Source organism: Rissa tridactyla, chromosome 2, assembly GCF_028500815.1.
Source record: "Rissa tridactyla isolate bRisTri1 chromosome 2, bRisTri1.patW.cur.20221130, whole genome shotgun sequence".
NCBI lineage: Eukaryota > Metazoa > Chordata > Aves > Charadriiformes > Laridae > Rissa > Rissa tridactyla.
Genome location: NC_071467.1, coordinates 143,056,685 through 143,084,644, shown reverse-complemented (window position 1 = coordinate 143,084,644; position 27,960 = coordinate 143,056,685). Strand labels below are relative to the sequence as shown.

Here is a 27,960-nt window from a genome sequence, read left to right as displayed (position 1 = left end):
GAGAAAGGACGCTGTAAATAAAGTGCCTGGCTTTTTATAATCCAGGTGCCCCATTAAATGCAAACATGCTTTAACTTGGTAGAGGCTTGTGGAAGAAGGCAGCAAACAGCAATATTATTTAGCTTTTTTTTTTTTTCACTGTAATTTTCTTATGCCACAAATTGCAAGACTTAAACACAAAAACAGAGCTGAAAGCCTGCCCCTACAAGGAAGCAAAACGTCATCATTACAATAGCAACTATCTCTGTGGTTTGCTAATTGCGCGTTTCTGCTTTACTGGTTTCCTGAGATGGGTGATGGAAATACAGAGAAGAAAAATAAGAACCACCAGCTTATGAGCTTGATCAAAGCTACACAAGTGATTCCACATTCCTGAATTCAATCAATTTTCAACACTAGTGCCCTTGGAAACAGAAGAGGCTTGGGTGGGGGAGAGAACAAAGAAGGGCTTTAACAGAAATATTTCTGTCAACTAAAGGCCACCGAGGGAAGAATAACACAAACTACAGCGTGCCGTTTGAGGATCTGCACACAGCTTCAAGCTCATCCTTCCTCTGGTGGAGAAAGTCTGTGTAGCACCTCTGCGGACTGAGGTTGTACGATCTTCGGAAGACGAGGCCTGGGTTTGTCTCACTGGCACCACACTGATGTCTAATTTAGGCACAGTTTTCTTTCATTTAAAAGACCCTGACATATTCTCGTAGATCACTCCCAAGCAGCTGCAAAGCCAGATGCTTGTCAGAAATTCTAGGTTGCCTGAGCTTCTGTCAAAGAAAGGTGAACCCACTGCAGTAGCCTGGCAGAGGCTTGTCCTCCACAAGTGATAAAGTCATAGGTTACCTAGAAATAGAAGGGAAAATGGGAATATTGTTCCAAATTCACTAGGTGCTAGTAACTAGGCTAATTCACTAGGTAACATAGCATCTATCAGTTAAGCGTAGTTAATTATAGGTTCCTCAGAAGCTCTCAGAAACGATATCCCTAATTGCTGAAAGCAAGCTGCAGACTGAATTATAGAGGTGTTGGTACAAGTCTCAGCCGGGCAGCAGGGCTGCCCAGCGTGAATGGCACGCATGGAAAGTGCAAAGGGCTCAAATGCTAAATGCAGCTTCAGTGCCTGGACCGGAATATTTTATTTATGATGATGGCATTTTCCTCCCCATGCAGAGCAGGAATATTCACCGATATTAACGTCAGATTTAACAGAGAGGAAACCATTGACTATTACTAAGGACTTAAATGTAATTTTTTGCATTGACTGAATAAAATATCCTTAAGTGCTTGTGTCCTCCGTCCCCTTCTCCTTCTAGCCCCCTCGTCTGTTTCTTCGTAATCTTTATTTCTCCTCTTTCTGCCTGCATTGCTTATTTCAGTTTGCACCCCTTCTCAATTCCCTTCCATAATATGACATAGCCAGCATTAAAAGTGACATTTTAGCTCCTATTTCAAAGATGCTAACAGGGTCAACAGGATTCACACTTCTGAAAGCCTTTTTATCAAACTATCTGTAGATTCAGGGTTTGCGCGTAAGACATTTTACCAGCATTATTGTACTACTCTATAGCAGGACAATTCCCCATTATCTTGTATGCCACAAGAGGCACATGCACAAGCTCAACTAGCAGATTATAGTTGATAATAGATAGATTTCCACCTCAAGATGCCGCATACTTGCCACCCTTGCTGCATTGCAATACAAAGGTCCGACCCCAGAGCTTAGAGCTGCAGATGGCTTGAACCCAACTCACCTACACACTTGTCTAGACAAACGTGCTTCTGAAATTGAGTCAACAACTCTTAGCTTGGACACCGTTTAATCCCCGTAAATTGCGTTAGCCAGCCCCATTAAAACCCAAGTTCATTTTAACCAGATAACGTGCACTAAAATACAGTTTGAACCATGCAAACCTGGGTTCTAAAATGTGTTACCTAATGTGCATTGTTCTTGAAAAGTACCTACTTTATATTTTAGGCTAGACACGGCCATCCATCTTGATGGGTTAAACTGATTTATTTTTCAATAATGTTGGTTCAATTGAGTTAACGAGATCAAAAGCTCCCAACACTCATTAAGTCGCAGGCTAACGCGCTCGAAGGCGTATTATCCGGCCGTGCTTTGAGGCAGCAAGGGGAGAGGAGCCCAGGTTTCAACTGGAAGGGCTGGGCGCCTACGTGGGGCAAGGCTCCCTTCTCCCACCAGCCTGACCAGGGCTGCTGGGGCGCCATCCCACCCAACACCCACCCCAAACTGGGCCGGCGGGGCCTTCTCCCATCGCCAAACCGACACCGACCCGCACCGGCCCTTCCCGGGAGAGCAGAGGGCTGCCTCGGCCCCTCGGCAGGACGAAGCGCGTCCCCTCCCACGCCAAGAGACCTCGATGCGACGGCTCGGGGCCGCCGACAGCCCTGGGCGGACGCGGTGCCTTCGCTCGCCCCCCGAACGCCGCCACACACGCCCCTGCCCCGACCCTCACGGCGCCCGGCGGGGGCCGCCACAGCGCTCCCTCCGCTCCGGACGCCCCCGCGTCCCCCGGCCCGGCCCCGGCTCTCCCCGCCTTCCCTCCCCTCACGCCCCCGCCGCTTCCTCTCCCGCTCGCCTCACCCCGGCAACCGCCCCGTCCCGCCGCGCCGCCCGGGGAGAGGCAGGGCGGGGGCGGGCCGCGGGGCCCGGCTCCTCACGGGCAGGGCCGGCCGCCTCCCCCCCGGCCGCGGCGCGGGGCTCCCCTGCCCGCCCAGGCTCCTCCTCCTCCTTTCTCTCAGCGCACCCTCCCTCAGTCCCTCCCTCCGCTGGTTCCCGAAGCCTCTCGCCGGACTTTCCTTTCACTCCTCCATCTCTCTGCACCCCTCGCCCTCCCCGCCGCGTCTGGCTCTGCCGGGGCAGCCCGGGGAAGGAGTAGGGGGGCGGGACGGAGCTATGAGGCGAGCGGCGGGTAACCGAGCAGCCGCCGCCGCCGCGGCGTAGGGCTCCTTCCCCGGGCGGGGCTGGGGTTGTCCCGTTGCGCCCGGCGGCTCCCCGGGGCGAGGAGGGAGCCCCGGAGCCGGGGCGGGGGCGGCGGCGGCGGTCGTGGTGGTGGTGGGGGAAGCGGGGTTGGCGCCTGGCGAGCGCGAAGTGGGGGGGTGTGTGTCGCCCCCCCCCCCTTCATGTGTGACATGATCGACTCGCAGTCGGCCGAGAAGATCAGCAGGATGAAAAAGTTGCGGAGAACTTTATCGGAGAGCTTCGGGCGAATAGGTGAGTCCCGCACCCCGACGGCGATGCCCGGCGCCCCCGGGGTCGGGGAGGCGGGGGGGGGTGTCGGGTCGCGGCGGCGGAGGGCGGGTGGCTTCGTGGTCGGGCAGAGCCGCGGCCGCCGCCGCCCAGCAGCCGGGCCGGGGCCAGGGTGGCCGGCGGCGGCGGGCGAGGGGCTCGCTGGGGCGGCGGGTTGAGCCCTGCAGGGCTGGAAACACCCGCCCCGGCCCCGAAAAAAACCCTGTTTCTTGGGACGAAAGCTCGGGAAAATAACAGCTCTTTCCCGGCAGCGCTGCATGGGTCTGTCATGGAGTTAGCCCAAAATAGGTTAGGAAAAACAAAACTATACGTGAGAGTTGGCGAGCCTGCCTCCGTTGCCGAAGAGAAACCTGGGCAAAAAGCAAACGGTTATTTTCATTTTGTTGCAGCTCTGGTAATTTTTTTTTTTTTTGTTCGGGCTGCACGTTGTTTTAAATTGAGGCGTGAGATGCTGAAGCAGATAACGGCGGCCCAGTGATTTAGGAGGCCAGACAAAAGAAGTCTGTCTGTCATCTGCTGCGAAGTCTTGTCGTTCTTTCACTGACATAAAGCATCCTGAGGTAGCGTTATCTGAATGCAGCTGCCCAGCATGTTATCTCCCGGTATCACTGCATCACGTTTGGTTTTGACACCAGTTAATTTTGCAGTCAAATTTGTTACCGAGAACAATGGCAAAGAGTTCTTGTCTGCTCGGACTGGTGTTTCTCTTGGTCTTTGGCGCAACTTTGCTTAATTTGCTGTTTAAAGTGCCAGTTCCCTCTGACAGCATCAACACGCAGCTGAGCAGGGAGAGAAGGTACCTTAGAGGAGGTGCAAGGCGTCCCCGAGCTAACTGGGCAGAGCAGCTGGAGGTACAGGTTGGATGGGGCTTTGAGGAACCTGGTCTAGTGGGAGATGTTCCTGTCCATGGGCAGAGATGTTGGAACTAGGTGATCTTTAAGGTCCCTTCTTCCAACCCCAAACCGTTCTATTATTCTATGATTCTACTGCCGGAAGATGGGCAGTGGCTGGGATGAGCGAGCAGATGCAGCAGCCCCCATCCTTGCAGATGCTCTGTAGCACGATAAAGGCCCTTCCACACCCCTCACCCATCAGTTGACCCATTGGGGCATTTTCCTTTGCTGTCAGTCAGGCTGGTGAGAGAGACGTGAGTCAACTTTCTGCGCTGCTTTGTCCCAGTGAGAGGATCTGAAGTGCCAGTGCTGCAACCGTGAGCTGTGGCATTTGGTTCTCCCTCCACCTCCCTGCCAAGGAGGTGCATGAAAGTACGCAGGCATTATAATTTTTCACATGCTGTCTATGCATTTAGTGTATTACCTTTAGCTTTTAGGGACTGCGAACTTGAAGTGTAGGATAGCATTTGAAATCAGTATCTTTTATTGTCCTACTGCAAGATGAAAAAGACTTGAGAGAAGCTCATTCATATTTGTAAACCAGAGAGTTTCAAGGGTCAATGCCAAGTTTCAGTTGTGAAGTGAATGTCAAGTCATGGTTATAAATCTCTCTCTCCCTATATGAAAATAGCTTTCACCTGTCATCGGTCTCAAACTTGTAAAATGCATTTAACTTTTTTTGATTAGAAAAAAAAAAAAAGACAGCCAGGTGTTTGGTCTGTCACGTGTCTCTGTGTGTGTATATAGACACAGAGAGATGCTCTCATACAGGACCGTGGAAGGGTTTTACTAATGGTGGAAGTCATTAACAAAGAAAATATTTTGAATGAGGATGCTGCTTTGTTGCTGCTTTGTTGTAGCAGTGGCGGTCCTGTTAATGCCTTTTAGGGAGCAAGGCCCCTCTGGCTGGTAATTTCTGCATGTTTTAGTCAGCTCTATTGGGTGATAATCCCTTTTTGTCATTTTTCACAAATTAAACAACCTTTTCGTTTCCTTGGGAGCTTTGGTCTGATTTCAGGTACACGGATTGTTACATCTTCCAGCTCCTCCAGTTCTTTGTGCGTGTGCACAGCAGTGTAGGACTGTGGTCGGGTGCCTGTTTGTTTGTTTGTGGCGGTTGTTTTGTGATTAAAACTCATCTGCTACCAGCAAGACTATTCAATCTTCAGATCCCCTAATATTTTGACCATCATTCTGGTAACTGCACTTTGAGCAAAAACCCTGTAACTTATCAGTGTGAGGTTTGAGCATAGTCCACTCCCTGATACCCAGAGCCACAGATAAGCCCAAGCAAAGCAAGCCTATGTTTAAAAAAGCTCTTAGCTTGCATACCAGGAAATCCTCAGGTAAAGCATGTGCTGTACTTAACTCTTATATTGAAATGAAGGAGAGAAAACCAAAACCTCATTAGAAAAAGTCTTTCTGGGTACTTGTCACTCTGGTTTTACAGATCTTTTTGGAAAAGGTGGTTCCTTGGTATGATTAACAAATTACTAATTTAATATGTATCTAATCTGGAATTTTGTCAGTCATCTGTTCAGTTGTGCTTTATTAGAAATAACTGTGATGATCTTTTAATTTTTCCTATTCTGCTGCAATTTATGTGTTTTCATAGGTTTAAGTACCCAATATAGCAGCACGAGCATAACTGTGTAAATGATACACGAGTAGCATGGTGTTTGAGTCAAATAATCAGCAAGTCAAACTTTTACATGCTGCTGTAGGGGACACCTGATGGCCATTCCTGGAACGGTAACGCACTGCTAGGCCTCCCCCCTGCATTGGCGATATCCCAGCTGCCAAATACAATTCTTCCAGTGCTACAAGACCCCTTAATTTTGACACCAAAGTTTATGTTCGCTTGTTGGATAAAAGTGATGGAAATGTATCCTAATTGTCATCTGCAGCACTGTTTTTTTGTAGCTGGGGGTAGCTCAATAAGCTACCTTCAGGACCACCTTCTCCGCAGAAAGCGATCCTCTCTATTTGAGAGGTTGTATCAGCAATGAATTTATAAGGTGATTTATTATTTTTTTTTATGGTGTGCCACTCCCCAGCATCTTTAGATAAAAGAAGAGATACCCTTAAAACCAGCTTAGTTATCCCTGCGGCACAGCAAAGGGCTGCTATTTGCTACCAACCGTAGCCTCAAGTAGACTTAGCCCATCTTCTTAACTGTGAACTGATGCTTTCCAGCCACTACACCCAGAGACTGGCAGAGGGTGATGAAGATCTGGCTGTATTATTCGTACTCGTCCTGCAAAATTACGGTTCAGCCCATAACTGTTAGAGTAGCTAGTACTGAGAATGTTTATTTTGCTGAGCTCAAAAGTGTGGTGTGGGAAACTGTCCACCTCCGAGCCTTCATCCTGAGCATTCGCCTTGTGCTATGTGCAAGTCTGGTGAAGGACGGTACAACGCCGTGGTGTGTTGGAGGAAATGCATATGGCCTATGGTGCCAAACTGAAGTTAATATTCTAAAATAGACAGGATGGCTTTTTACTGCAGAAATTACGTGCTCACTGTTCTAGAAAAATGAACTATCTTTGCACCTAAGGCACCCTTTCTCCTGGCAGAAGTTTTCTGGTGTTTCAAGGAGTGTTCCTCTTAAAATTTATCTCATCATGAAGAACTTATATTACTAGGAATCTGAAAAATTTACAGAGTTCTTTTTATTGTTAGGTTTCTGGCAGCCTATCCATTTTTATACAAGCATCCAAATCAGTTTAAACATTCTGATTTCCTTGCTTACATACTGTGTTGTCCATATAAACGAACGCATTGTACTGTATGTTGACCAACTTTTAGAGATTCAGTTGACTTGCTGTTTATTTTAGCATTTAAACCTTTATTAGGTTTGGTTCTTAGTTTTATGCTGTGATAATTATATAATTAAAATTAATAATGAGTAATTTTGTAAAATTATCGTCATCTTTTAGTTATGTAAAGAGTTCTTGGCTGTGCATTTGTTGAAGTTCATCCAGTACCAAAATCATATTTGATACCTCTTTGGCTCATGCTGTTTAACTTCTGTTTTCTTATGCAGTCTCTTTAGTCAAAAACTAACACCAGTGTGGAAAAAAAAGAAGAAAGAAAGAAAGAGAGAGAAAACTTTGCTGAGATTGCTCACAGTGCTCTGAAAGCAGCCTGTGGCCCTTCTGAGCATCCCTGGGCTTTGTTACTAGCTCCTCACTAATACAAAGGTTATCTCCACTAATCTCCTCTAATGTACACTCACATAGCTCACATACCTGAGATAAGAGACCTTAATTTGTAAACAGTTTATTTTTTTTAAGGTCAGCAAAGCTTTTTTTTTTTTTTTTAATGGCTTAAAAAGAAAAGGATTGCATTGACGAGAAAAAAATGTTTCTGATATAATTTGTTGTATATAATATGCTGCTTTGATGATTTCTTTTGAAGATACTATGTAGTGAATTGGTCGAGAGTGAAATTGTTATTAAACAGAATCTGATTAAGTTAGTGGCCAAAACTCTCATATTCTTATTTTTGGAGATTGTTAAAAAAACCCTTTTAGTCAAAGGCAGAAGTTAAAGACAAGCCAATAATACACAGTGGATCACAGATTCCCTTTTCTTGTTCTGTTACATTGTGAATTTTGTTTGGTTATCTGCTGTTTGGCTATTCCTGGAATGTTTTGGTCATGTGAAAATCTTGTGTTTTGGTAAGGGAGAAAAGCTTGTCAACATGACCTAGGTGTGTCATATACTAATTTATAGCTCCTATGTCATTGTGACCCGAAAGGTAAATGAAAAGGTTAAAAGTGTGTTCTTTTAAAGTGTTCCACACATCGGGGTTTTTTCTTTCCTTTTTTTTTTTCTTTTGTTTTTTTGTTTTTTTTTTAATGTCCTGACTCATAGCTCTGGATACTTGGGATTGGCAGACTGAAAACGATTTGTCTGGCCTTCAAAACCATAAAAATGCATTTCATGATAAAAATGCATAATGTGTGCCTCAGATCTCCTCAGCAAAATCCCAGAGTTTGGTTTTTTTGTTTGTTTTCTTACTGAACAAGAAATCTAGATGAGTAATTGTAAAACAGTAATCTGCAAAGATATGAGGGAAGACATGTTTCATGTCCCAAAGAAATGGGGATTTGGAAGCAAAGGAAGGCTGGACCATCCCTGCTTCTCTGTACAAGGAGAACTGGGATTTGCGCCTTGCTGCCCATGGCAGAGGTTGTGGAGCTGCAGCACTTTTTGCAGTGATGTCCTGCCTCTGTTGTGCCTGTGATACAGCTAAATTACAGTTTTGGGTTTTGTTTTTTTTGACCAACAACGCTCTCGCTTCTGAAGATGGGGTTTGGAAGAGGTGTTGGTTTAGAAAATACTACTGATTTGAAGGCAGATGGAACATCTAAAAGAGCAAAGAAACTACTGGCGTCTAGATCCTTAACCGTGCTAGGGGCTGAAGTATTTATCTTCTGCAGAAATTAACACAATTTGAGTGTAAGAAACTGTATGCTGCTTCAGTGATGAAGAGGGAGCCCTATGGGGCACCACCGCGCAACCTGTACTGTCAGCTCAGGTGACCTCCCTCAAATTGCAGACCTTCGTGATTTAAACTGAAAAGAAATAGTGCAGTCATCAGTGCAACGGTTTGTCGTATTTTAGCTCTTCAAGAGAAGTAGAGGAAGAGCACTTTCAGGTCACGGCAGGCAGTACACAGTCCCTGGTTGGTCTGGTTGTGGTGTACAGTTAAAAGGAACCAGTCTCCTACCTTCAGACTGACACTGTACAATGGAGATTTCGGAGAAACCAATTTTCTTTATGTTTCAATAAAGATACCCAGTTTGCTATAGGAAAAAGTTTCATCAGATTAATCTTTGCTATGACTTCAGAACTATTCATGTCTTTATTTTCATGCTTTACCAGTTCATGTGATTTCTGTACTGTTTTCCTCTTTGTTTTTTGTCGATTAATTGCTGAATAACAGTGTAAGACAGACAGAAATATCTTGTGCTTTAGTGTAAGTCATATTGTAAAAAAGAAAAAAGAAAAAAAAGCAGGCCACAATGCATACTATTCCATAAAGGTTTAGTACTTGACAAACTGAATACATGGTTAGGTATTTATTATACTTTTCCTTTTTGAAGTTCAGTCAGGCTCTCCATAAAGTGTTTTCACGCTCACTAGGAATTAAAATAAAATAAAAAAAAACTTGCGAACTCGTATTTTCTTTAACCTGAGAGGATAATATTTTTCATAAATATGTAAATTTAGTTTCTTGGAAACACGCTGTGCAGTCCTACATTCCATTTACAGATTCAGATTTTGAGTGTAAAATTGTTATTCATACCAGCCTGTTCTTTCCTATTATAACAGGAAAATGCCGCTCTGTTTTTCTCTTTTCTGGTGTTAGTTACTTTGTGCTCGTTGAAATGCAGTACAGCTAACTATTTCTTTTTTCCTTTTGTTTTAAAGCCTTGAAGAAAGAAGATAGCAGCTTTGATGAGGTAAGTTAAATATCTTTGTACCTTATGTAGTCCAGGTATACCTTAGTATTTCTCACTTAAGAAACCGACGGATAGTACTGTTACGATGTGCGTTTGTGTTAATACATGCATATTGCTTGAACATATTTTCATTTTCCAAATAACTACCAGATGAATTTTTTGGTTGAAGGCTCTGAATGGAATACTTGTGGGTTTTTTTAATATAATAAAACTGAATGTTGTATGAAAACTCACTTAAAAATGTTCCATGCAGAGAAATGTTGTATGCAGAGAAAATACTTCATAGAACTTTACCCACAGTAATTCTTATAATTGTAGGTCTATATCGTAACAGACAATCAAAACCCATCACTCTTGAGAGAACACCTTATGTAAAATGCTGCTGCATTGGCTTCTTGCTGAATATCTCAATTGAGATGCTTCTTAGGAAATAAAAAAACCCCACCACCACAAAACCAGCAGCTGGTATTGGTAAAACTGATACTTGATTATTCAGTGTAATCAGTTTGCGGTCCTGACCTATCTGCAATATGATATCCGAGTTAATTTGTAAAATATGCTGCTCATGATTTGTGCTTGCTTTTACTTAGGATAGACTTTGAGAGCTCTAGGTCAGTGCGAGTTGTTTTGCAGTGCAGGTTGGAAGAGGTGTAGGTTTGGAGTGATGAGTTGTCGTATTGCAGTCAATGCTTGCCTTGTACTTCCCTCTGCCACCATAGCTGGAAGCAAATGGTTGTATTTTTGTGTGTTGATGTTACACTTCTGGCATTTCTGTGTTGTCTTCTTCATTGCATGCTGTAAGCTTAAATTCTTGGCTGATTAGAGTGAGATAGCTGCTGTGTAATGCCAGATTCTAGAATAAATAAATGATGATGTAATGTCTTTGATACTGGATCAGATCAAACTTCATCTCTTTCTAAACAGATTCCACTGAGTTTTACACCCCTCTGCTCAAATTCATCAACAATGATATGAATGTTTTGCACTTTTCTGATGTGTGTCACAGAGAGCTGTAACTTGGCTTGACCCCTCTTGGGGTCAGAAGTGAAAGCCCTGGGGTCGGACTCTGTTTTCAGGAACTCTCACTGGATCACACAGTGGTCCCCACTGTTGTTTTATAACACTGGTAGAACTTGGTTACACCCATGTGGATACGTGGTTGTAGACTCTGAATCCTTGTTTTACAAGTCTGGTCTATTTTTGTCCAGTACTTTCTTCTGAAGCCTGCAGTTGTGTATCTGCGTAATAACCTACCCAATAAGTCCCTTGTATTAAATTTGATAAAGAATTTGAAAAGATCTGTTAAAAAATGCTGTCTTATGAGGATGGCAATTTTTCTTTCCCTCCCATTCCCAAGGATTGTTTATCTACAATCTTTAAACCTGGCTTTCTGTTTGAACAGGAGACAACTCCGCCCGCGACAACAACGTGAGCAAATTTCTATCTAAGTTCAGGGAGTTTGGGGAAAAAAAAAAATCTTTCAAATATGTTTCTAATGTAATGTGACAGACTGTTGATGTGAGCTACTACAGAGGCAGTTAAGAGAAGGCTAGTGGGAAGGGTACACAAAAGAATTTTCTTGCATCTCCTGTAAATAGGGGAGAGCTTGATGTGACACTAGCATCAATTGGTTCCATAATTTTAGGTGACGCTTCTTAGAAGAAAGAAAAGTGTGCTGAGATTTTATGTTGTCCTTGTTATTTCTTCAAACTCAACGGAACGTTTCTTGGCAATTATCTAGCCTAAAGTGTGAATCAGAGAATGGGCTGCACACGTATCACTTAATTCCTTTCTTTTCAGATATCCTTCAAATGAGAAGATAAAGCAATTGTTAGTAACAATAGTGTACCTGATTGTTATGACACATACCTCTAAGGGAGACAATATCTGGGAGCAGAGGAGTGGGCACATTTGTTGGTTACAGAGGGCTATCGTGAAAAACACTACTAAGACTATACCTTGATATAACAGGAAAGCACCTAGTCGTCTGGCTAGTGTATGTAGTATTGATACACCAGGGATGCAGTTAGGAAGAGAGTTATGATGACAATAAGTGGGAACATCAGATGAAGAGGAGAGAGAGGAGGCAGTTGTCCAAGCACTGTTTTACTCCAACTCTGTAGGTTTCCTACTACAAAAAATTATATAGTCAACTATTGAAACATAAATTGCGTTTAACAAACAGCATGTTCTCCCTGTACAGTTAGTGAAAAGATACTCTTTCTCCTTTCATGCTGCTGAAAGATGCTGTGTATCTCTTCCCAACGTCTGTTTCCCCTTTCCTGAAGTTTCCCCTTTCCTCCGCAGTAGAGGAGGACTCTGTTGTAGCCTTTCAAGCTGTGACTACAGCACCAGCAGCAGAAGCTGGCCAGCAGGGACCTGACGCTACTTGTTTGTCCTTCAGGAAGCGGGGAGGGGAAAATGAGCTGTCTAATAGATGTTACTCTACCTACTTTACACTTGCACGCAGTAGCTCAGAAATGTACAGCACTGCAGGAAGTCGTCTTTCTTTTGAAGAGGAACGACTGAAAATTAAGATATCAAACATGACAGACAAGTGGATCACATAATTGCTTTCTGTGGGTTATGAAATTAATCCCTCTAGTAAATCAGGACCAAAAGAATCGTGAATGGCAAAGCCTGTGAATAAGTTGCATGTCAGAATATACTTTTAGTTGTTCTAGAAGCATTTCAGGGATCTTTGTGGTGCATTTAGTCCTGCCCGTAAGCTCAGAGCACAACAATAGGGTGAAGGAATAGTGTAGCATTTGTCACTTTTTTTGTAGCTGCTGTTGTGTTCCTTTGATTCAGTTTTGAATGAAAAAACTCTTTTCTGTAGATGCTGCTGGCCTTTACTTCAGTCCATAAGAACACTTGAATTCATCCATTTAAAACCATTGATAGCCTATTTACCTTCCTAAGATGACATCTTCCAGAGACTCAGGTGAATAAAGGGGTAGGATACAGATCACTTTTTGTATAGTCTTCCATTCAAAGCAGCAAAGTAATAGTGTGCTGCTTTTCTTTAAAAAACAAACAAACAAACAAACAAAAAACAAAACACAAAACACCTTTAGCCTTTTACTTTTTTTTTCATACTAGTGTTTACTGGACACATTGTGGGAACTGGAACATGGGCCTGCTCCAGTACCTACTGAAATCAGTGGGAAGGTTCTCAGTGTTTTCAGTGGTTTGTGGATTGGTTTCTTCTGTCATGAAATACCATAATTTGGGGTGTTCTTGCCTGTTTTCAAAGTTAGTTTATTTGTGTGGGAGAGAGTAAGGCTCCCCAGTTCAAGAGAGACAGGGAACTACTGGAGAGAGTCCAGCGTAGGGCAACAAAGATGATTGAGGGATTGGAGCATCTCCCTTATGAGGAAAGGCTGAGAGAGCTGGGACTCTTTAGCCTGGAGAAGAGAAGGCTGAGGGGAGACCTTATTAATGTTTACAAGTATCTAAAGGGTGGGTTTAAGGAGGATGGAGCCAGACTCTTCAGTGGTTCCCAGTAACAGGACGAGGGATAACAGGCACAAGCTGGAACATAGGAAGTTCCAATCAAATATGAGAAAAAACTTCATTACGGTGAGGGTGACACAGCACCGGAACAGGCTGCCCAGGGAGGTTGTGGAGTTCCCTTCTCTGGAGACTTTGAAGACCTACCTGGATGCAGTCCTGAGTGATGTGCTCTGGGCAATCCTGCTTTAGCAGTGGAGTTGGACTAGATGATCTCTAGAGGTCCCTTCCAACTCTGAAAAATTCCATGATTCCGTGATTCTCCTTGTGTCTTGAAATGTTGTTACCTGCTCTCTGAAGAGGGGAAACTGCAAAAAAAAAGGAGGGGGGGAAATACAAAAGAACAAAAAAAGAGTTGCCCTCCTTTTCAAAGCAACCTAAATTTCACTCTCTGAGTGTAGGTTCTGGCAGGGAAAGCATCTGTTTCATTCTTTCAGGCAAAGCACTGATTATCTAGTCTTGATACCAAGACTCAAGATAGTTCTCAGGAGCAGCGTCACATGCAAAGAGCGGTCTATAAACAAATGTTTGGCCCTTGCATGAACATTTTATTTGTGCTCCAGTAGTTTTTTTCTCTGACAAAGTTTAGAGTAATAACTTCCAACTCTGCAGGGTTGCTTTGATGTCTTTGGACCATTAGTGTAACAAGAACTATAGAATTTGTCCACTCTGCCTTATAATGGTGGAATTGTTTTCTTTTTAACTCAAATGAATGTGATCAAGGCCAGTATCATGTGGCTGAATTGCAGCATATTTGTTGGAATGACAGCCAGTGTTGCTGTTGCGACTAGCTTCATCACAAGGCTGGTAACCTGTTCCTTCGGTTAGCTGCTTGCTGTTACAATTTATTTCTAGATTATTGTCTGTCACTCTCGAGCTGTTGGTTCTTGTCCTTCTGTTGTTAGTGGTTTCTGTAAGCACTTAAATCATGGTTTAAGACCTTCAGTCTTATCTAATGTATGCACATTAGATAAATTAATATCAAGGTCATAATGAAATCAAACCAAAATAATCTTAAGGCTCAAAATCAATATGAGTTGCTGTGATTATTGCTTCTTATGTGGTGAGTTGTATTGCTGTTCTTTAGCGATATTTTAGGGTCAGTTCTGCCCAATATCAAGAGCATCTTTTATTTTAAGGCCACCTTCCTTAGGAAATTAGGATACTGTGATGGTGCCTGCTGTGTGTGTAATACTTTCTGACTCCACCCAGGAACTTTGAAGCTGGCTGACACTAGACGCCGAGATGCTTGATGAAAAAGCATGTGAGCTGGCTGAGGGGTTGAGATAAAAATCTCCTCTGATGGAAAGGCTGGAATGCAAGTTCTTGCGAATTAGGAGAATCTGGTTGGAGGTGTTATGAATACTCTGACCTCAGCAAAATCCTTAATACTCATCTAGTCCTTACTACGTTTCGAGTCTCCAACTCTGAGGAAGCCAAATTTCATTTATTTCGCTCTTGGAACAACTTTTGTGTGTTTGAAGTGGAAGTGTGTGAAAGGGGAGGGAGTTTTGCCAAGTTTCTTCTTGATTCTGTAATGTGCTTGGCTCTTACAGTCTTTCTCTCCAAAAAAAAACAACCCCCAAACAAGAAAGCTACTCCCTCTGTGGGATGTTGCCATGAAAAATGTCTTGGTTTAAAGGACACCCGTCTCTGAACCGGAACTCTTGTGTACAGAATATTTTGAATCTGAAGAGTTAAAGGGAAGGGTGTAGTTGGAAAAAAGTAGAGCTCTGTAAAGAATGAACAAGAGGAATTTGAATGCCATAATGCAAAAGGCACATAGTACACTGAATAACATTTGTGCATTTTTTAAAAGTTATATTTATAGTAAGCAGCTTGAGAGGCAAGTGCATGTAGGAAGTATAGATATGGAACTATATCCTTACCTTCTTGTCCTGCAGGAGGGGATCTAGATTATGGGAGATGGAGGAGAGAGAAATCTAGCCCTCTTGGGACTCGGTGTTACTTTTTGTGGGATCTTGGGATAAACATTGATTATTTCACTCCTGGGAGACTTAAAAGGTGGGGTTCGTGTTGTGACAGAATTAGGGAAGAGCCTGTGATACAAGGGGTTTTGGAAGCCTGCTCATTGTCCCTCCTTCTTGGGTGCGGTAATTCTTTATTGATCTAGGTACAGTAAAATCGTTACAAGCCATGGCTGAGCTGTCTGCTTCTTGATGGCTTTGTTTATATTTTGGAAGCAGGAGACGGGTGACTAATGAACTGCTTTATATTGTGATGTGTGATGTGTTGTGATGGGGAATTTCCGGAGAAGTGGTCAGAGTAAGTGTTGTATGGGCAATATTTATAAATGGCCTGAATGCCCTTGGGGTGGGGGTGTTACCAATGCTGAGAACTTGGGTTTGACTTAGGGTGTATGATGACTTTGATGCAGTTCTCATCTGCGTAATGCTGGGACAAGCAGGTAGCGTGTGCTTATCAGTTGTGATGAGTGACTGAAGGCTGATGGGAAAGAGATGTAGGAAGTAATGCTAGAAGAATAAAAAAACCCTAAAACTGAATTTGGAAAACAAACATAGAAGTACAAGTGTCAAAACAGTTTCTAAATAATACCAGGGAACTGGGTCAGAAAATCTTCATCTGCTGGTTTAAGTTACTTTGCCAAATGTGCACAAAGGTGGCTCAAGTGTCTTGAGGAATGGGTCTGTTCAGACGTATGTCACAAAGCAAATGAGAGCAAACATAATTCCAGGCAGAATGTAACAACTCAGTATTGGAAGTTGCTGTTTGTAAAACGTTACTTGAGACGTGACACAGGCAAATTTTTTTGGGGGGAAAGAGGGAGGTAAAACCTCAATAATGTAATCTGATGCCTGCTGCAGGAGGCCCGTCTTCATTTCTGCAATTCTGGGATTCACAAGGTCTTTGTGTGTGGGATAGAGATTTTTCCAGTCTGCCACCTTTGGGAGGGAAGATGGGCGGGGATGATGTTGTCTCATGAGCCTTTCCATTACAGAGGACATTTCCTGGGAGACAGTTTGGTGGGTTTGTGTTCCTGCCTCTGCTAACTCCACTTCTTCCTGCTCCCGGTACTGTTCACTTACACTACTGAGGATCTGGTGTTGGTCCAGCGGTTCCCTAGCAGCAGATGGCTTAGATGTCAGCTTAGATGTCAGTGCTGGTCTCTGCTGCCATGTCTTTGAGGCCATTTCAACAAACTATGCATCTGAATTGTGTTGCTATTTCTTAGGACTGGGGTGTGATGCGAGTGTATGTGCCCCTGTAGCAGAAGAGTGCCAGCACTTAGGGTCTTATAAAGCCATTCTCAGCTGCTTAAAAGGGCATAATTGTTTCCTGTAGATGAGGACCGGTAATCTTATTAGCAAATCTGCTTCAGGTGAGTCTGAGAATGAAAAGCACGGATGGACGAGAGCAAATACTGCCATTCTGCTGGTAGCGGTAGCTTCCCACAGCTGTGGGACAGATGTGCCTTTCATCGGTCAGTAAGAATGCTGTTTTGTGAAATGTCTGGTGGTTTAAAAAAACCCAATCCTTGGACAGCCTCACTTAATTTCTCAGAGACTTACCAGTATTTATGTGGTGACTAGGGATTCTTGTCACTTCCCTGTGCAGTGTTGCATGTGGAAGAAAGCAGAGTTCTGGAAGACATGAGACACTTCAGAACCAGGTTTAGGTGACCACAGTGCAAACTTGTAAGTAATTGAGAGGTGGCAGGAAAGCCATTAAGAAAAACTGTGGAATGCCTGCTCTGTTGTGTCCTGTTTCAAGGCTCTGAAGCAAAATCTGAGACCATGGGAAGGTTTTGTGATTTACTTGTCAGTGACTTTTTACTAACTTGGAACAGGAGTTGTTTATAATGTTGGGGGATAAACCTGGGCTTTAGGAGACCAACAATTGAGAACCTTTTTGTTGTGGCTGGGGAAGAGCTTTAATCTCAGAGCATCCCAAATCTGTCGAGTGGCAGTGTTTTATGCCCCAGCCATCAGTGTGTTCCGTTATGCGTTCCTCTGCCTCACATATTTGGTGACAGCGCATCCATTTACCTTTCAGGAAGTGTGTATTATTTTCATGGGGTAAGAAAAATGGTTAAGTCAGCTGTGAAACTGCTTACTCCCCTTCTCTGCCTTCTCTTCTCCTATAGACACTCGATGGAAGAAGGGTTCATGTTACTAGTTATTATGTGTGTGTCCTTTGCTTAATTTTTCTTTGAAAATGGATGGAGCAAAGGAGCAGAACTTGGTCTGAATCTATGTCCACAGCAGTGACTTGTGAGGATCCAAACAAAATGCTGACCTATAAAGCTCTGTTCTGATCTGCAGGCAAGTGTTTTAGCTGTCAGAGAAGCATTGCAAAATGAAGGTGAATTTCCAGGTCTAGTTCTCTCACTTGCGTGTGTGTATTTTTGTGTTGGATGTTTCTGTTGATCAGATGAGAGGATATATGCATTCCAGAGATGTGGAGTCTGAATGCAAGCTATTATTATTTCTGAAGTATGCTTATGTGTAAATCCTGCTGTTTATTTTCTTGGGATATATGGGATGTAGTAATTTATTGGTAGATTAAATAAAGTAGAGTAGAAAACACAGTACATTATGTATGGGATCAGCAGCTTCTTGTTCCTGTCCTTGCTGGGCAATCTCCCAGTTGTGAGGCAAGAAATAATTGTGTGACTTCCTTGAGAGGTCTGTCTCTTCCATCTTCTTTGTACTCAGACTTTATTGCATTATTTGTGTTTCGGTCTTCCAAGCCACACTACTAACAGGCATATGACTATATTTAAATCTTCTCACGAGAGGATCTAAATGAAAATTATTTCTGTCTACTTTTTCTCTTTCCTGAGAAATTCTGCATGTATGATGCCTCATCTGCTGTGTGTCACACTATCACTGACAACCATATATTTGCAGGATCCCATTCACAGTAATCAAGGTTCTGAGTCAATTGACATCTCTTGCTATTCAGTTGGAAGGGATAAGAAAAGGAGATTGCAGGCTTTGACTAGTTTATTTAAACAAAATGGATTTTATGTGCACAAAACAATGTCATTTTGATGATATTAAGGCCTAAAGAAATTGTCATTGCCTTACAACTGCTTCTCTATACATGAGGAATTTGTTTACCCCTTTTCCAGCAAAGCTCTCTACCTTGATGCCAGTTGAGTCAAAGTCCTGCTAGTACTTCTTTTGTTCTTTTCAGGTATGACAATTCTCCTTATCAAGTTTGAAAATTCAAACTGAAGTATTACAGGTTATTTAAATGTGAAATATTGGCAGTAATTTAAAAAAAGATTGAATGCTGCTGAAAACTCAATGATGAATGATGGAGACAAAGCCACTGAGAGAGCATGGAGTGTGTTATCAAAAACTCCAAGTAACGACTGGAATTGTGTTTGGACTTTCCTGAGATAGTTACTTAACCTGAATTAAGTTTCTCAGTAGAATCCATGTGTTCACCTTTTTCAGCGTTGAGAAATAAAAGCAACGATGCTACCTTCAGAAGCTATTCACTGCTGTGTCAGCCCAGGAAAACCAGCGTCTTACAATATTTTTCCCGCTGCCAGGTGCTCAGCAGTGCTTATCTTTGTGTGTGACCTTCTTCTTAGTCTGATAGCTCACATATAAAAAAAGATGTTCTTCCATACTTATGCATGTGAGGAGTCTCTCTGTTTCTTTTAGTGAGAGTGAAATTAATTTCTTGTTACCAGTGGATTCTTGTTTGTACGCAATTGCACTTAACACTATTTTGTTTTAATGTATCTTTGTTGTCCTTTTCCTCCACTGAAACTGCACATTCAGACTCCAGCACGGTTTGTGGCCATGGTGATCCTGAAACTGTACCTGAGGCTGGCTTCATGCTGTTCTTCAGCTTGTTTTCTGACTTCTGTCTTGAAAATTCAACACTCTGAAGGAATTTGTCTGAGGTCACTTGCTGCGATTAGTTGGGTCAGATATGCCCTTCAGCTTTGAAATCTGGAAGATTTTCTGTTATCCCAAGTATGTTGCAAGAAGCAGTGCAGAGGCTGGGATGCATGTTTTGGTTCATAATATTTTTTCAAGTTAATACCCTCTCAGCTGAAGCATTTTTCCTCACTGTACTGTTAAGCAGTTACAGAAAGCCATTAGAAGGAGAACATATTGAAATACGTATAGAGCTTAATCAATGCCCCCTTGTTTTTATCTCCATCTCTCCATTAACATACGGTGATTTTTGCTTTCTGACAGAGAAGCAAGATTTTCACATGTTATTCTTTGGAAGTCCTTCTATTAAGTTTGTTTGTTTGTGGGGTTTTGGTTTTTTTTTTTTTTTTTTTTTTTTTTTTGGAAACCAGCCATACACACATCCCTCTTGTGCCCCCATGGGACTGGTTTGTCCATTCTCTTCTCTATATTTTGGAATTCGTTGTCCTCGTATTACAACATTTTAGTTATTTCCTTTTATCCAGTATGGTGACAAAACCTGCATTGTAGTCCAAACACGGTGTCAGTAGCTGTTGATTAACTCTTAGGCACAGACGTAGTTCTTAATTTTCTTCTTTTTTTTTTTTTTGTCCTGTTTTGTGCCTGTTTTCTTTTATAGCTTAGTCTCAGTGTAATTATCGATATTCATCATTTATTTTTCTTCTGTTTGGCTTGTTCTTAAGCTGGTATTGTTTCCTTGTCTTTGGTGACAAGGATGCTACTGAAGTCCTCGCCAGTTGTGGAGGCAGCTGCAGAGGTCATGGCAGCTCGTGTCCTGAGTGGAGTGGGCAGGGAGAGAAGGGAGCACCTGCGGGCTTGGCTGGGGCTGCCAGACACTGGCAGAAGCGATGGGAAGTGTGGTTTGGTGGCTTTTATTTATTTATTGGCCTTCTAAACAGCCAGACTTATTAAATGATCTCTAACCTGCTCAGCTTTGGTGATGCCAATTACTGATGCAGTTATACAGTTAAAATAGCAATCTGCGCTTGCTCAGAAAAAGTTAGGTTTTTACCTTCTCTGTGCAAAGAATGATGCCGGTTCCATTTGTCAGATTCATTATCATTCTTCCCATGCCTTGGGTTGTTTAGATGTCAGAATTCTCTCATGACTTGGCTCAGTTTGGAGGCAAAAAAGTTTTTTCTTTTATAAAAAAAGAAAAGGAGGGGGGGAGCTATGATTTATGTTGGCTCCTCATGCACAGAGGGGAACCATCTAGAAACAGGATGTTTGTTACAGGCATCTCCTGCTGACCTTGGAGATGCACAGAATTCCAGAAACTAGAGGGCAGCATCTGGAGAAATACTTGAGGTTTTTTTTATTTAGTTAGTTATTAATGTGGTATGGATCAGTTAAATGCGATGTATCTGGCCATCATCAAATCATGACAGAAGCTCAGAGTAGATGAAGGACTATGCTTAATTTGCTTGCCCTTCAAAAGGCATGTTGTAACACTTTAAGAATTTTTCTGTTCAAATCAGTAAGAAAATGGTATTTTTATCTTTGAATGTAAGTTAGCAGTAACTAAGCAGTTACGAGTTAGACTAACTATGTATATTTTTTTTGTATCTCAAGAATAGGTCTTTCCAGTGGTGTGGAGAGAATGCTTAATCATGCATTTTATACGGACATTAAGACAATGTTAAAGCTCATAGTTTGAACCCAAAGTGATGATGTTGAGCAATGAAAAACAGCTTCTAACGTATTCGAACAAATACTGACAGAGAAGCTGGGACTCTTTTTCTAGAAGTTCTGTCTTCTGCATTCATTTCAGCAAAGCTCTAATTGAGGTACTCTGGTGGGTTTATTGCCAGCACTGATTATTTCATTCTTCCAGAAGTGGAGTGGAAATTATGTAGATTTTGCAGTCAAAGTGGTTCGTTTTGGTGTCACTACTTAAGTTTCAGAGAGGACACCTATGTGAATCTATGCCCATAGGACCTAGCAGAGCTCATGACTATATTTAACACTCACTGATGAGGAGGTGATCCGAGGAAGCGATTTCAAGAAGCTGCTGGGGTTCAGTGGTGATGCAAGACTTTGGAGCAGGTGTTCTGCTGTAAGTGGATCCTCATCTTGGAAAACTGTGTGAATTGGGTTTATTTTATTGTTAAAGTTTGGAAGAATGCCATGGCTATCTTCCTTGTTCAGTTTCTTTCTCTTGTGAAAAATGTAGAGAGACGGCCTCTTGGAGAGGAAAGTAAAAAAAAGCAAAATGTAACTCTTTTTTTCTTTCGCCAAAGAACATAGATGGAATTGGAGATATTCAATAAGAATCTATTGCTATACTTTGAGTTTGCTTCTAGCTTTCTTTGAAATTTCAGATGTGGATAGGAGATCAGACAGGAGTTGTACTGAACTTTCACAACCTCACTGTTTAACCACAGGACCATGTAACGTGGTCTCATGGTCAGTCAGTAACGGCATGAGCCACTCTGAGAGACACAGAGTAAACCCTGCGTCATCCACCACAGCCTTTAACTGGGTACCAGACAAAATTCAACCTGGGGGAAAAAAAAAGGAGATTGAGTCTCTAAGTTCAGGCAACACTGTTTTCTGAAATTTATTATGCTGGAGGCTGACCATCTGGAGAGCAGCTTTGCAGGAAAGGATCTCAGGATTCTGCGGACACCAAGTTGAACATGAGCCAGCAATGGGCCCTTGCTGCAGAGGCGGCTAATGGTTTCCTGGGCTGCATTAGGAGGAGTGTTGCCAGCAGGTCAAAGGAGCTGATCCTTCCCCTCTGCTCAGCACTGGTGAGGCCACACATGTAGCGCTGTGTTCAATTCTGGGCTCCCCAGTACAAGAGAGACATGGACACACTGGAGAGAGTCCAGAGAAGAGCCACTAAGGTGATGAAGGGACTGGAGCATCTCTCCCATGAGGAAAGGCTGAGAGAGCTGGGACTTTATAGCCTAGAGAAGTGAAGGCTCAGGGGGAATCTCATCAATGCCTATAAATGCTTGAAGGGAGGGTGTACAGAAGATGAAACCAGGCTCTTTTCAGTGGTGCCCAGTGACAGGACCAGAGGCAGTGAGCACAAACTGAAACACAGGAGGTTCCCTCTGAACGTCAGGAAACATTTTTTTCACTGGAAGGGTGACCAAGCACTGACAGAAGTTGCCCAATAAGCGTGTGGAGTCACCATCCACGGAGATATTCAGAAGCCATCTGGGCAGCCTACTCATCCAGTGCAATGTGGTCTAGGTGGCCCTGCATGAGCAGGGGGTTGGACCAGATGACCTCCAGAGATGCCTTCCAACCTCCACCATTCTGTGATGCACACGCTTTATTGCAGGCTGCTTTCTTGCTGCAATCCCTTTGAAGCTTTTTGTGTCACTTGTGTCATAAGCAATTGACTTATTGTTAGTTATGTTGTATATGAACATCAATATTTTAAATGTTTCTTTAAGGAGAGGTGATTTGCTTCGTATGTAATTGCTTGCAGTACATTGCAAACAATTGTGGTCCAAGTTCTATAAAGACTGTTAAGAGGTACTGTTTCAAACCACTTGTCTATAAAAGCTTAAAAGAAATCCAAATGTGAAGATTCTCTAGAAACATCTGTAATAAAAAGCTTATCTTTAGAAGCTCATTCCTATCCACCGCTCATCTGCCAAAAACACCTCTGGAGAAGTCCTTCTGTTTCTTTCCCTCCCCAAACCATAACACTTGATACTCCAGAGCAAACAACACAGAGCTTATGGCTAGGATTTGAATTTTTTCCCTCTATGGGAATCCTTAACTTAGCCTCTTATCTCCTGTTTCCAGGAGGAATTGAAAAAAAGGGGCTCTCGTGCTGTTTGTTTTTATTAATATGCATATTATCTGTGTTTAAGCTTCTCCTCTCCCTGCTCTTCCATGAGATTAGTTTGAAAAGCAAGAGGCTCTGAGGGAGTAACCTATAGATGGAAACCACCTGTATTTATAAACCTCTAAAAGAGCTACATGCTTCCAACAGAAATAAAGCTTCTTTTGCCTGGAATTACTCCTTTGTAGAGAACTTGTGCAGACATTCTGGGGCTCCTGATAGATTTATCCGGAAAGAGGAAACATTTGCTGCCAAAAGCATAAGAGCAAAAGTAAGCTTTGTCAAATGAAGGAAATTCTGCACCATGTCTTGAGTTTTCTCCTTTTTAAAGGACACTAGTAAGGTTGGGGGAAGGACAACATTAGAGAAAAGTGCAGAACTTTCTTCTTTTTTTGTGTCTTTATTAGTAGTGTTTTTAGGCAGTAGGGTGGGAGGGGAGGTACTGATATTAACATGTGATTCTTCCTCCATAAACCTAGGGGAAGGGGGAGTATCCCATCACACTTACTACCTGCTGTGTGCGTTTGCCTTCATTGGTTTTCTCATTTAGTTATTCTTCAGATATGTTTCAATCTCTTCTTAAATACACATGGAGTTGTGTGTAGCAAGTCCAGACTAGTTGAAACCTCTCAATTCTTGATCTAAAATGTGGCCTTTAAGTGCTTCTTACGGTGAATTGCTCTGCTTGTGGGCTTGTTCCTGAAATGCTTCCAGTTCTGGAATTGGCATTAGCATTAAGAAATATTATGTGGAAAAAATATCTGAGGAACCAGAGTCGAACCAGAATTACTCATTTCATCTTACCAGCTGCCAACGGGACTCCTGATAGTAATTTGACACTTCAGGGTCTAACCCTTGATTTCTGGGAAAGAGTCTGCGAGTTGATGATGATAATAGGGCTTTATTCTTAATTTGAAAAGGCTCTGTTGTACCTATAACTTTTTTCGCCTATGCATAAAGCTGCCGTCAACAGCAACGAAGCACAGCTGAATGACCTCTATTTTTGAAAGTGTGCCATATCTTTATTTCAGTTTTCTGCCTAAGATTGGCACACGATCACGTATTTTACCCCCTACATGATCACATATTTTACCCCTTTTTTTACACAAAGTTTACCTTTTACTTCAAGGGTTAAACTGCCTCATATTAGGTTGCATTTTTGTGGAATTGCTCCTTACACACTCCTACTGGGGAGTAGCTGCCATTTTGTACTAACAGGACGGTGTGCATCCTGCGAACTGGTTCTTGGAAGCTCTGTCCTGAGCACCAAAGTTTGTCAATAGAAGAGTTCAAAAGATTGTGCTCATTATGCTAAAAATGGTACCCCTAGGCTCCTCCTGCTTGATCAGACTTTGGGATGCTTTAAAACTGGGCCATAATTACTTATGCAGTAAAACAGGATTATTATTAATTTATGTTTTTATGAGAAGGGGCTAAATTATGTTCACTCTTGCTGTACGGTTTTGGAAAAGAAAAATATGCATTAATAAACAACATGTCTGTAATTAATTGATGATCCCCTGGAGAGGGTTTGTTCCCAAATTAGCTAATTACTGTGTAAAATACTAAAAAATTAATCCCAAAACACACCATGAAAAATCATCTATGGGTTAGTGAATTGTGGTGGTTGAAACAGATTTTTATTTTTTTTTTTGTCTTAATGGCTAAAGTTAACAACCGAGACAAATGGTAAAATGCAAAACAAAACTCCAGTGTAGAGGTGCATTTTGGCATTTCTAATTAATGAGCTCTGTGCTGTGCCACTAAAATTATCATAAAGCTCTCACTAGAATTAGTGTGAGCTGTAAACCTATTGTTTACTCTGGATTGATTTGAAAAAGAGTATTGATTACTGTTTTTGTTTTTTTTTTATTACTTGGGAAGATCTAGTCTGGACCTAAAAATTAGAATCTTCAAATTTGTCATCCCCTACCTTTTCTGTTATCCCTCTTTAATCTTCTGCTGTGTCTGTTATTTTTCTCCCTTTTCAGATAGACTTCTAGATCTCTTGAATTCGATCACAAAAATACATTTCAGAAACTTACTGTTCATTAACCTAGATGGGGTCAGCAGTTTTTAAACAAGTCACCATGTATTTCTGAGTTGGATTCATACTGTTGGTAACTTAAGTAGATTTTAATATTTGGTTCCTAGATTCTTAGTCAAGTTTTTGCAAAGCGTGAAATGCTCTCTGCTTTGTGCGCTGGGAGCCTCACTGGCTTCCAGGGAAATACGTGAACACGTTGGAAGTTTGAGTACTTGTAGAATCAAAGCCTTGATTTGTCAAATGATACTTAATAAGAAAAATGGGCACAAGCTAGTAATTTTCTTGTTGAAAACAATGGTTATTGCTCAGGTAAATGTTAGCAGCATTGATTGATTGCTGACAAGAGGTGTAGAAGTGATTAACGTGACAATGTACAAATCATGTCATAAATGTTTTTGTCCCTTGCAACTGCAGCGGGCATGTAAACTAGACTTTCAGGTTTCTAGTTTTGTTGGAAGAAAAAAAAGTGTGTTACAGAAAACTTGGGAGAGAAAATTAAAATTCTTCCATACTTAAGTCTTCCTTACGAAGTCTCTGTGTAATGCTGCTTCAGCCTAACTGACATCTATTTCTTTTATACTATTGAAGTGAAGCTTTGACGCATGCATAGGTACCTCCCCCCACTACTTTCCTTCCCCGTTCCTAAATTCTGTTATGCGTTAATATGAACAGATGAACTCTTCTTTACGCTTCTTAGAAAATGAGTTTTCTAACTAACTCTTTGACTATATATAATATTAAAAAAAAGGCTGGTTTTAAGTAAGTGTATGTTTAAGAAGTGACTAAGGACATCAGAAATATTCATAGCATGACTTTCAAACTTTAAAGGTAATGAGATAGACAGTCTTACAAATCGGTTTTCAGATATAAGTGAAAATTTGGTATCGGTTCTAAGCCTATTCAAACCAGTTTTATCTAAAAATGAGTGCAAGTACAGAATAAATTAATTGCTCTCTCTAAAATGATATATTCAAACTACAGATATCCATGGTAGGCAGGTTTACTTGCTGACTTAATCCTATCTTTATCTGTTATACGTATTGTAAACTTTACCATCTTTACTTTATACAAATTATTTCCCTCACGTTAACAGGAGGGATTTGGGAGGGGAAGCTAGCAGCTGTGTTGCTCGTGTGTTCTCAGCCATTATAGAGAGTAGACATCTGCCCTGCTCCTTCTCTGCTTTTAACTTGAGGCTTTGAAGGGACTGGGGAGGTGAGAGCAGAGGGAGTCAAGGATGTTTCTTCCTTTGCGTGCCTTTACAGAAGGGGTCACCACTTTCTTCTTTGCTCTCTCTTTGGTAATCTGTCGAGTTGCCTTCTGGAGTCCCTCTTGGAAAAGCTTTGCTGGAACTGGAGAACCTAAGCAGGGCAGTTATGGGATATGGAAGAGCTGTGTTGTAAGGAGAAATCCAATAGAATAGGATTGTTAAGCCTGGAAAAGACCAACGAGGGAGACTATGACAGATATGCAAAATGATGAATGATGTGGATGAGGTGAGTGAAAAAAAATTAATTGGACGGAGGGAAGTTTTCTGTGGAGAGCTTGATCGAATGGATCTTACTGCCTCGTGTTGCTGTCTCTACCTTCCTGCAGTAAAGGTGCTCCAAGGCTGGTTCTGAAGGTAAAAGCCTTTCAAGGACTTGGGGTAGTGGCAATTTTTTGCCAAGACTTGGGAGAGCAAAGCATGTCTGGGCAACAGAACAGATGTTGGGGGAGGGGACAAATGAAAAACATCTGGAGGTGACTCTCACTGGAGGGGTACGTGTGCACTCTCAACAGAAACCACAGAGCTTATCTATGGAATGTCACAGAAACGGTACTAGGCTGAGTGGTTTCGTCCAATATTGGCTTTCTTATGTTTGGCTTTTAGTGCTCAGAGCTAGGGACATGTAAAAATACGAATGGCATGGTAACATTTCTTAGGGATAATTTTGTTAAACAATACTACTTCTGCTGGCAAAACTCCAGGCATAGTCATAGCTTTGTATTGGTTCATCTTTTGCAATTCATGATTTATCTTAGTCAGATGCCTGGCATAAATGAAGAGAAGAAAATAATTCTTTTTGCTGAAATGAGTTGTCTCTTAGAAGTCCACCTAATCTCTAGAGCTGCTGGCAAATCCATTGTAGAATAGCCTGGAGCCAAGAAAGGAGAATAAAGAGAAGAACACTGAAATAAAACTGGAGTGTAGTGTAGGCATCTGAGGGTTTTCAAGGGAGGGGAAGGCGTCTTATTACTTACAAAGGATTCAAAATGTGACTTTACTCATCTCTAGAGATTTTACAAACTTCACATAAACGCTAATGAAAAGCAAGTGTTTTATTATGAAGTTGTCTTCCTTCTGCCTTCTTAATAACTCTTAAATAAGTTACAACTTAACTGTTTTCCTCCAGCTCCTGTTAACATTTAGTTTCTATTTCCATTCCTAGTCGGAACCTTGCAACTTGGGTTTCCTGTGCAGTATTTGCAAATGGGACCACACGGGCTGGTTGCTTTAACTTGTTTGTATTCTGTTTCCTTCAAGCTTGGGTATCTGTGTGGGCATTTTCCTTGTGTATGTTGTGAGTAAGGGCTCCTTTGCTGTAGAAGCATAGTAAGCCTTACTCTTTGAGCTGGGAAATAAACGTTTTATCTATCCTTCGAAGTACTGAGATTTCAGGAGCTTTTTTTTTTGGTCTGTAACAGGATCAAAAACCTCCTCTGTGCTTTTCTTAAAGAAGATCCAGCTCACTGTGGAAAAGCTGATAGTGTTTTAGCAGGCGTATCTTACAGCCCAGCTGAGTTTTATGATCATCAGATAATACTCTGTTTTATGGAGACGAGGAGGCAGATCTAGCTCCGATTTTGGTCCTAAGAAAGCCTTTCTTAATGGCAACTTTCCTGAAGCTATTATGCTTCTGCAAAAAAGTGGAAAATTTTTGTCCAGCCTAAATTTCTATATTTTTCTATTTCTTGACATGAGATATAATAATGCTTTATATTTATATTTAGTAAAGATTATGTATAAGTTTTG

General features: G+C 42.0%; 1 protein-coding gene across 1 annotated transcript in view; it reads left to right on the top strand.

The window, feature by feature from the left end:
* The first annotated feature begins 2,778 nt into the window (after window positions 1-2,778).
* Window positions 2,779-27,960, top strand: part of CDK14 (cyclin dependent kinase 14) — a 328,196-nt gene continuing 303,014 nt past the window's right edge. The window contains exons 1-2 of the mRNA XM_054190745.1: window positions 2,779-3,232; window positions 9,603-9,634. Coding sequence (XP_054046720.1) covers window positions 3,142-3,232; window positions 9,603-9,634 — 123 coding nt within the window. The 5' untranslated portion in view covers window positions 2,779-3,141. The remainder of the gene's footprint in view (window positions 3,233-9,602; window positions 9,635-27,960) is intronic.